The sequence below is a fragment of the Camelus bactrianus genome, chromosome 12 (genome assembly GCF_048773025.1).
Source record: "Camelus bactrianus isolate YW-2024 breed Bactrian camel chromosome 12, ASM4877302v1, whole genome shotgun sequence".
NCBI lineage: Eukaryota > Metazoa > Chordata > Mammalia > Artiodactyla > Camelidae > Camelus > Camelus bactrianus.
Genome location: NC_133550.1, coordinates 57,555,096 through 57,565,479, shown reverse-complemented (window position 1 = coordinate 57,565,479; position 10,384 = coordinate 57,555,096). Strand labels below are relative to the sequence as shown.

At 46.1% G+C, this 10,384-nt stretch overlaps 2 protein-coding genes across 3 annotated transcripts in view; one reads left to right on the top strand and one right to left on the bottom strand.

The window, feature by feature from the left end:
* Positions 1-1,269: 1,269 nt before the first annotated feature.
* Positions 1,270-4,160, bottom strand: LRRC10 (leucine rich repeat containing 10). Its single transcript, XM_010950498.3, has one exon. It carries the CDS (start codon positions 4,011-4,013, stop codon positions 3,108-3,110), a length of 906 nt encoding a protein of 301 aa, XP_010948800.1. The 5' UTR covers positions 4,014-4,160; the 3' UTR covers positions 1,270-3,107.
* A 5,572-nt stretch (positions 4,161-9,732) lies between these two features.
* The window catches only part of RAB3IP (RAB3A interacting protein), a 149,173-nt gene continuing 148,521 nt past the window's right edge, over positions 9,733-10,384 (top strand). The window contains exon 1 of one of the 2 annotated variants that reach the window (XM_074375425.1): positions 9,733-9,910. In XM_074375425.1, the coding sequence (XP_074231526.1) occupies positions 9,845-9,910 (66 nt within the window). In that variant the 5' untranslated portion in view covers positions 9,733-9,844. The remainder of the gene's footprint in view (positions 9,911-10,384) is intronic. The other variant, XM_074375424.1, reaches the window with a different exon arrangement.

The window sequence follows — 10,384 nt, the reverse complement described above, 5'->3', positions numbered from 1 at the left end:
TTTCAAAGGGGTATTGAAAAGACTGTGAGTTAACTTACACAAGAGCCTGAGGATAGTACCTGACCTACAGTAGTGCTTCGTGTCAGTCTGTCCCCCGTCCTGTGGCCTGTGTGCGTGATAAAGTCTCCAAAATTCAGGTAATAATCGTAGAATTGCGCTGGGCACTGGGGATTCAAAGATCCCTATAACCTGCTTCCTGTTCTCAGAAGTGAAACAGTCCTTTTACTATTTCTAATAGCATTACTGTTCTTTCCTATGGTAGTGAGATTATAAGGTGTATTTTTTAACAGTGGCAAAAAAGGAGACAGTGAATTATCTAGCCCCCACACACCCATGTCTTCAGTTCCATGCCTCTCTTACTCCCCTTCTGACACCAAATGGGTTTTGTGCCAAGGAATAGTCTCACACTTTCAAGTGCTTTGGTGATTTTGTAAATTCTAAAATAACATGGGCAGAGTCTATTCCCTTAGAAATGTGAAAATGAATCCTAGGTAATGATGTCAGCGTTTTCCCGTGCAGGTTGAGCCAGGAGCATTTGACCGCATTGCAGTTATAGTTCTTACATTTGATAATACAGATACAGTTAAAAATTTTACTGAGAGAAAAAGGCTTTGTTGCTCTCTTGGTGTTTGTGTTTTTCCCATCAAGCAAGGAGGTGCACTGCTGGTGTAAGTGTAAGTGTTGTGCTGCTCGGTACAGCACTCACTGCAAGTCCGGGCTAAGTAAACAGCTGTCCCGGGCCAGGCGCTTTGCTATGCACTTCACACACTGCCATTTGTTTAACCCTTTCTGGGCCCTGAGAGGCAGTTACCATTTTACTGATGAGGAAACAGGCGCAGAGATGGGTAACTGACCAGTAAATGAAAAAACTGGGATTTGAACTCAGGTAGTTTGAAGGGCTGTGCTCTTAACCGTTGTGACTGTGTGTCAGGATAGGTGCTTTTAGTTAAAATTGGAGTAGTTGATTTTTAGATCACAAGCCCACTTTTTAAGTGTGAAACTGCAAACTGTTAATGATATTGTTAATGTTTTAGGACACACAAAAAAAAACTTGGTTCATTTCCAAAGAATCCATATTAAAATAGTTGTTGGCATAATTCATATCCATGGAAGCTAAAATCCTACATAAGCTTGTGGAAGAGGTTTTCCTTTGATGCACTTTGGGTTTCGGGACTTCAAAAATCATGAGTGAAAAAGTTTACCATTTGGTGCTTCAGCATTTTTCCCTTTTTAAAAATTATATTTGAATTTTAAGAAAACATCAGAGGGTTATGAAAATGTAAATATTTATTTACAAATTGAAATCCTATAGTGAAAACACTTTTAGACAGCAAAGTTCATGGTGAACACTTTATTGTTTGAGAAATGTTTATTTGTTGTGTATTGATTATTTTAGAAGACAACAGCTCAACTACGTGTCATGTTTATAATTTGACATTTGAGTCAGACCAGATGGCTCATTAGATGAAAACTGTAGGTCAAATGGCTACAGCCTGGGGCTGCATTATAAAAGGTATGTCCCTTAATCTTGGGAGGGGGAATACAGGGTCAAAAGAAAGTCACGGCCATGGTTAAGGATGAGCTATGATACAGCTCAGAAGGCAGTTTTATTGGCAAAGTTTCTAGTATCAGCTGAGTATAGTTGGTAATTGCAATCATTAGGAATGAGTAAATAGACTAAACCCTAGCTGTCTATGTCTAGTAGGAATCTGAACTCATTACTAAAGGAGTTAAGTATTTGACAACGTATTGCATTTAGTGATGAAGAGGGCCCTTTGGCAGCCTCCTCAGTGGGTTGCAGACACTCCACAGAATGGGAGGTGTCGATGGGAAGAGATCATGTGAAACCATAAAACTGCCTTCCTCTGGTTTAGCAAGAAATATTTGTGGTAGGAAAACACGAGAACAATCTGCTTTCTAACGTCATTTTAGAACCAAATTTTGCTGGGTGAAGGTGCTTTTATGGCAAAAGTACTTTTTAAAAGCTAAATTCAGTATGTTTTAGTCAAGATGATCCTTTTTGTGTCCTTGATTGCTGAAAGTGTTAAAGAACAGAAAGGATTGTGTTACTAAACTACCCACTGACAGCAGTTTCTTTAAAGTTGATGTATTCATGGGGAGAAGAAAAGGTCATAATTAACATATTTCAAAGAAACAGCGGCCTGAATACCTAAGTTTATACAGGGACCATCAAAACCCCTATCTACAGAGATCAAAACAAGTCAGAACAAAAGTAGAGGGAGAGAGGCTGAAGAGGCAGGCGCTTCCCCTGTACACCACAACCTGCAACTCACATAGCTTGATTCTCACCTACCACCTTTACCCTAGTGCGAGTCTGGAAACGTGTTTCCCTGCGTACAAAGAAATTCAGTTCGACTCTGGTTCATTCATATGAGTAAACAGGCTCTGCTCCACTGAGGCAGCCAAATACAACCAGGCTGGATTTTAATGAGACCGCACTGCCAGAGAGGTTCTGTTTTCTAGATGACTTTCAGCATTGTCAGGGAACAGTTGGGAGTAGACCTTTAGTCAGATTTTTTAAGGAAAATGAGCTAAATCAGTATGAATCACTGTCAAGTTTAAATTGGCAGTTGGACCCCACCAGGAGGCATTCTCCAGCAGGGGTGTCTTCTCAGCAGTTGTTAAACTGCAGGGAAGAAGCTTCATCTTGAGCCTTTGTGACAACGGAGTCTAACTACAGAGGCATGTCATTTTCAAGTGGCCTGAATTAGTAATATTTTTCATACGGTTTGTGGCCATGCATAGTAAGAAGATACATCCTGCCAAGGGCTGGAGACAGGCCACCTGAACTTCTGCAACAAATACCTTGTGGGGCTCACAACCCTCGTGACCAGCTGCTTCTGGAGCCTGGAGGGGGCCAGAGCATCCCGGCCCTTCTTGCTCTTCAGCGTATCAAAATAACCTGCTTGGAGAGGCTGGTTTTCTTGCAAAGTAGTTGTCACGCCTCCTACAGCTCACAACTTCCCTTTGAGAGAGAGATTGTTGGCCAGGAGTATTTTCTTGGTGTGGGTTGGGCGTTTCATCAGACTCCATTCCATCTCCCACCTGCAGGGATGCCCCCAGGTCTCAGAGCAATCCTTTGTTCTCTAGTGGAGATGTGTCCGGAAGATGCTGGAGTTGGGCCTTTGGCATTGACCTATAACTGAAGCTCCTCGGGAGCTGGTGGGAGGGAGTGGGAGAGGCTGGGCCAGTGCCTGTGCCTCCTGGCTTTCCTCCCTAGCCAACGCATAGCGCCTGGCTTTTCTGGGGTCAGGCTCTGGCGTCTCCTCTGCCCATCTTCCCACCCGGCGCACGCCCTTGGCCACCTTGGGTGCGTTCCTGCAAGGATTGTGGTCATAGATGACCAGCTTCAGGCTCGACAGGTGGGCCAGGCTGGGGAAGTAGCGGATGCTGTTCCAGTCCACGTCGATCACCTCCAGGGAGGGCATGTGGAGCAACACGGTGGGGAAGTCGGTCAGCAGGTTGCCTGAGAGCCAGATGGTCCTCAGCTCTCGGAGGCGCTGGAGCTGGCCTGGCAGCAGACGCAGGGCATTGGAGCCGGCATGCAGAGTCTTAAGGAGATGCAGCTCACAGACCACGTCTGGCAGCTGGGCGAGGTAATTGGCCTCCACCCACAGGGTTCGTAGGTTCTGGAGCAGGCTCAGCTCCCTGGGGAGGTCGCAGAGTTTGTTGTTGCCCAGATAGAGGATGCAGAGCTGCTTCAAGGTACACACCACCTGGGGCAGAGCCTTGAAGTCGTTGAAGTCCAGGGCCAGGATCTGCAGATTCTGCAGCTGCCCCAGCTCCGGAGGCAGGCTGTCCAGGTGGTTGTCGCTCAGGTAGAGCTTGACCAGTGCCTGGAAGGAGCACACGTGCACGGGGAAGCGGCGCAGCCGGTTCCCGCTCAGGTCCACCATCCTGTCCAGCGGCATCTCCCGGAGGTCCCGGACCACGTAGTTCTGGCAGCGGTCAGTAGGGATGAAGGCCACGAGGGCCCTGATGGTGTTCCCCATGGCAAGCCGCAGCCCACCGACCCCAGAGCTGCTGCTGACTGCTCTGAGGCCAGTCCTCCCCCCTCGATGTAACCTGGGGATCGGTGACAAAAGCCAGTCACTTCAGCAGAGAAGAGTGCTCCTGATAGCAACCTGAGTGTCGGGTGACAGGCCCAGTAGACGGCCAGGGTCTGGGAGGCCGGCTCTGACTCACATGCTTGCTTTCTGTCACCTGAGACCCCGTCCTCTTTATCTACATTTTGTTTGATTGTTTGTTTGTTTCAAGCTGAAAATAGCTTCCCTATTTTTTCTAATGATAAAGCATTAAGATGTTACATAAAGGAGTAAAAGAAGAAAGTGGGAACGCCCATAGTCTTACCCGCCCGGGACAAACACCGTCAACATTTTAACCGATGTCCTCCAGCCTTTTTGCTACAAGTAGTCAATTTGTTTAAAAAATGATGCATGCCGTCGAGGAGACTTATTTTTTATCATAACAGATGGCCATCATTTTACATCTGCAGGTACCCATGGAATTATTTTAAACACCTCCCAAGCATTCCATTATATGGGTGCACTGTAATTTGAACAGGTCTCTTTTGTTGGGCGCCTAGGTTGCTGACAATGTCAGTGTTACAAATACCCCTGTGCACACAGCGTGAGCAGCCCTCCACTAATTTCTTTAGGAGATGTCCTTAGAAATGTCACTGGGTCACAGACATGCATCCTTTAAAGGTTTTTTTCATTGTTAATGTCCCCCCACGAGATCTGAACCAGTGTACACGCTCTACAGGTGTCCATTTTCTTATTTCTTCACTATTATCAGGTAATAGTTTTCCATGCTTCAAAAATTTGCCTTTGACCAAAGACAAGTAGAAAAGCAGGAGAAGAGGAAAGCCAGTCTTCCAAGGCTTAAATACATGGGGATGCATTCCTACAGTGCATCTGTGTCAGGTGTGGCGAACTGCCCGTGAGAGTTTGCGCCTCCTTCCGGAGGGCTGAGTTGTGGGAAGCAGCTGTCCAGCTGGGACCCTCCCTGGTATTAGTCTGGAGCAGGGAGGCTAATTCTGGCCAGTGGAATATGGGAAGAAGTGAGATACATCACTTCTAGGCCTGGTTCATTTAAAACAAACGTCACCTTCCTCCACACTCTTTCCCCATCTGCTGGCTGGATATTAACACCCAGGGTGACCTTAGAAGCCACCACGTCTGTGGAAGTCACATGTTGAAGTCCTGGGTATCTTGGATCCCTGAAGAAGTGTTAGGATCGGAACACCTCCCCCTCCCACACACACACTCACTACTACCAGTTGGATTTAGGTAAATGAGAAACTTCAATCGTGTTAACACATCGCAACCTGGGGGCCTTACCTATTGCATTATCTTAATGAACAGAGTAATTGTGAAAAAGAGGTAAATCTGCATATACTGATGTGCAAGGATATTCAGGATAAATAAGGGGGGGGGACAAGTTTCAGAACAGTTTTTACGATCCCATCTGTGAAAAAATATGCATATCTTCTTGTTTATGCATAAAAGTATCTGTAAGACGGAACAGTGATGATCTCTGGGAAATCTGCCTGAAGGTTTGGGGTGATAGGAATGCTGACTTTTCCATTTACACCCTCTTGTACTGTTCGATTTAAAAAAAAAATTATAGACATATATTACTTTCAAAAACTATTCCAAAAGAAACATTCCATCAGCCTGCCTGCTGTCTGGAGGGGGCATCGGGGCTTGCGGGCAGGCTTGGTAAACCATTTAGCCTCCTCCCAAGCCTCTCCTGCTAAACTGCTTGTAACAGGCTGGACAGAGCGGTAGGAGGGCGTCCCACAGGAATGGCCATCATTCCACAGAGCTTTTTTGCCGACGCAGCATCCCTGCCCACCTTTCTTCTCAGTCACGACTGAAGCCAGTGTCCTCCTTGGACGTCCCACAGGTTGAACGTCAAGGGCTGTTATCTTGAGCCCTCTCTGCTTTTCTGATCTGTACTGTAGCCAGCCTTTTAGCAAGTACTGTGCTCTGCCTCTATATTTAGCATGGCCAGTGGCGACCGCAAATGGTCACGAAGCAGCTGCCCTGATACCGCCCCTAGCAGTGATAACAACAGTAAGAATTGGTCCCCGGTATTGTTTATAACTAATCCAAGTACTCAGCACGGTGCCAGGTGCTTCACACACACTATCTCTCCTCACAACACCTGCCAGGTAAATAGTTTTATCCTCAGTTTTCTGATGGGAACCCCGAGTCTCAGAGAGGTGTAAGAATAACCTCAAATATTTATTGAGCACCTACTATGTTCTAGATGCAGGGAATCTGGTGGTGAACAAGACAGAGAAGACCTGGACCTCACAGAGTCTGCAATTGTCTCAGAGCAGGGTTAGGTTGACCAACTGCCCTCACACACACACGTCCACTCAGCACTTTAACGCCAGCCCCTAGATACGAGCAGGCAGCTACGGAAACCATACGAGAAAAGCCGTCTGCGTGAAAGATGGAGATTGAAATAAGCAGAATGGAAGAAACTGAGAAATAAAACCAACGGAGAGAACAGAAGAAATTCTTAACTAATTTTACTACAGTGCTTTCCGAGAGTTCACTGTAACGCTCGTGTGTTGGTCACAGTATTATTAGCTCATTTAATTCCTACAATAACCGTAAAATGTAGGCACTTGTGAAATTAATAGAGAATCTGTATTTTGGTTTCTACCCCGGGTGCTGGTACAGAGCTCCTAAAACCCTTGTAATTTCCTGTGTGACAAGAGTGCTATCTCTTGTTCTAATGTCTGGTCTTTGAACCCATGCGGATACAGGGCTCCTAAAACCCCTGTAAATTCCTACGTGATAAGAACACTTAAGAGCATGTTTGTTCTAATGAGGCAACTCTGCGTGGGTTCCTGGATGGCTTCTGGTTGGGGGCTGGTCACCAGAAAGACCAAGCCATGATTAGGAGTTTGGGAAGTTCAGCCCCACTCCCCCATCCTCCGGAGAAGGGAGAGGGGCTGGAAATGGAGCTAATGACCGATTGTGCCTTTGTGAGAGAAGCCTTCCTAACATCCTGGTGTTAGGCAATTGGGGAGGTGAACGCTCCAAGCTTCCACCTCCAGGTGGGCGAACACATCCAGACTGGGAGGGTAACATTCCATGAGGACAGAGGGTCCTGCACTCAAGACCCTTCCAGCCTCGCCCTATGTATCTCTTCATCCGATTATTCATCTGTATCTTTTAATCTTTAACAAACTGGTAAAATTAAGGGTTTCCGGGAGCTCTGTGAGCCGCTGGCAGGAAGATGCATTGCTGTGCCAGGGCAGTGCAGCTTCGGGGGCCCCCCGTGGAGTGTGTCCCAAAAGAGCCCCCAGGAAAGAGCCAGCATTTGAGCATCTGCCACAACAGAAGGCCAGTTTCTGCCAAAGGAGAACTAAAACTATCTGGAGTGAAGGAAGTCACCTCTCCTCCCTGCTGGGTGCTGCCCCCTTGGGGTCCAGGGGTAGGGGAGGGGGCGAGGAGGTGGGTCCCAGAGAGTGAAGAACTGAGTAGGCATCTCCTACCTTCACCACCAAAGCCCTTCTCTTTGTGGGTCCCCAAGCCACAGGCCACGCCTCCACGGGGCAGAAAGAAGTCTTAAACTGGATGAGATGTTTAAACGTTGTTGTAGACTTGACTCAATGTTTAAATATCTGAAAGTGTCAAAAGAAAGCTGTAGCATCTGCCCAAGATGCCGTCGGGGGGTTGGGGCAGGGATATGCATAGACCGTGTGAGAGAAGAGGTAGGAAAAATGTGGTTGTGGCTGAGAGCGTGCTCAGCCCGCCCAAGGTCCTGGGTTCAATCTCCAGTACCTCCATTTAAACAGACAAACAAAAGAATAAACTTAACCCCACCCCCGCAAAAAAAAATAGAAAAATATGGCTGATCTTTATTACACTGTACTGGATTCAGCCCCCATAATGTACTGATACAAACTTATCAAAGTGGCCTCTAGTAAAACAGCCTATATCGAAAACCCTGTATCAATTTGTGCGTGCAGCCTACTCGCGTGTACGAATATACACACGCCAAAGAAAAGACAATCCATGTCGCAAAAGACAAGCAAAAAACTCTGGAAAACAGAAAACGTAAAGTGAATTTTTTGTATGTTCCAGTAATAAGCTCTGAGGTACAGCCGGCTTTTCCTTTGTTAGAATTCATGGGGACCGTGGTGGGGACCGGATGCTGGGAAGGGTCCCCAGGCCAGAGTCCTGGGCCTTCCAGAAGAGTGGTCCAGAAGCAAGCCCATCCCCGCAAGCTTGGAATCAAGCCTAGACTCGTGTCTGACCATGTGTACCTGTTGGTTTTGAGTCCAGACCCCTCCACTGAGGTGTCTGCACAAAACCTTGGTCCAGAACTAACTGATGTTGGGTCTTCCCATGCTTCCAGGTACAGTTCTAGTACCAGGGTTCTTAATTTCCATGCCACATAAACCATCTTTGGATGATTCAGTGAAAAGAATTTATGACAAGGCATTAGGATGCTCACAGACTCCTTGGGTGCCCTGGGGAACCTGGCTTGGATGCTGCAGCCAAGGTCAGTGCAGAACTGGCCCCGTAAGGGCATCAGGGTTACCACCCCTGGGCCCAGGCCCTCTGCTTCTTCGGACCCCCCAGTGCTGAACCCTGCCCCCAAACCTGGGTGTAGCAACCATGCCCCAGAAGGGATTTTTTTGTAGGCCCTGCTTCTTTGCATCACTGGCAGTTGAATCTGAGTCTGATGGGGAGGGCTTATTGGCCACGTGCCCACCCTAACCTGAGGGAGGCTAGGGTTGGGGTTTTGGGTTCTATGATGGGGAGTGGTCTTTTTCCACCACTAAGATTCATAAAGTGAGAAATTCCCCAAACACAGGGTGGTGAGTTGTCTACTGACAGCCAGAACGAATCATGAACACCCATCGTAACTAGCCTGTGGTTTTACGCCCCCATCCCGAGGCTGTCTGACCCCGCACAGCTGATTTTCCTTCCTCTGTCTACAGAACTATTGTGAGCAGTTTACTAAAGCAGACTTAATTAATATGCAATACGTGTGGGTTTCTCTGAGCTGGAACATGGCTAGTTTCCTAAACAATCATGTAATGTTAAAAGGCTTTGAATGGAAGGATTATAATCTTAAAACCTTCAAAATAATCTAGTAACCTCCAATATGACAGCTGGATCAGCAGATGACAGTACTGCTTACTCAGGGAAATGGCATGTCAATTAAATATTAGTGGATAAGAGCTAATATTTATTTATTCCATCAGTTACTAATACACATTTATTGAAATGAAATGAAAGCAATCCATCAAAACAGGATTCCTAGGTGGTATTTGATTAGCCTGGTTCTGTTACGTACTTAAAAGTAAAAAAGAAAAAAATTGCATATTACTCTAATCTATAATTTAGATTTATGATTAATTCAGACTCTCTCCTATCCTATTTCGGTTAATGAGATGGCGGTAGAATTTAGTATCAGGAGCAAAGTTTTGGCATTAAAAAGACCTTGCGCAGTTGGAACCTAGACCCTGGAATTTATTAGTTTGGAGGCCTTGGACAATGTTTTGTGCCTTGGACTCCTCATCTGCAAATGAGGTCCACCTCGGATCCGCCTCACTGAGTCACCGTGAGGATTAAATGAGACAATGTACTTACAGTAATTGGCAGTGGTGTTACCCACCCTGAGCTGGTGTTACTGCTCTGCTTTCTTAAGGTGCTGTGCTGGGCTCACTGAGGAGCGTGTGAGCTGTAAATCTGTGTTCTGCCTACAAGCTGCCTACAACCTGAGCGAGAGCCTGGCGTAGGGACCCCTGTCTGCTGAAGCAGAGCTGGGGTTCTAGAAAGTGGTGATGGGAGTGACTTCTGGTAGTGTTTACTCAGCACCTGGAACAGAACAAGGACGTCACTGGCACTTGGTAAGTGTCTGTAAATTACTGGAATGGATGAACTGTGTTTGATGAGAGGCATGTGTATGCTGATGCAATCCTTACGAAGCCAAGGTAACCTGGGGCCCTGTTTTGACTTGGTGTTGTGTCAAAAAAAAAAAAAAAAATCATACAGCATCTCCAAAATAATGAAATCCAATTTAGATCTTTTTTAAAACATTTTTGTATTGAGTTATAGTCATTTTACAATGTTGTGTCAAATTCCAATGTAGAGCACAATTTTTCAGTTATACATGAACATACATATATTCATTGTCACATTTTTTTTTCGCTGTGAGCTATCACAAGATCTTGTATATATTTCCCTGTGCTATAGAGTATGATTTGTTTTTCTGTTCTACATGTTGAAATCTCAGTCTGTCCCTTCCCATCCCCCGGCCCCTTGGCAACCACAAGTTTGTATTCTATGTCTATGAGTCTGTTTCTGTTTTGTATTTATGTTCT

Coding starts and splice junctions, on each gene's coding strand:
- LRRC10 (XM_010950498.3), bottom strand. CDS start 4,013: ATGGGGAACACCATCAGGGCCCTCGTGGCCTTCATCCCTACTGACCGC.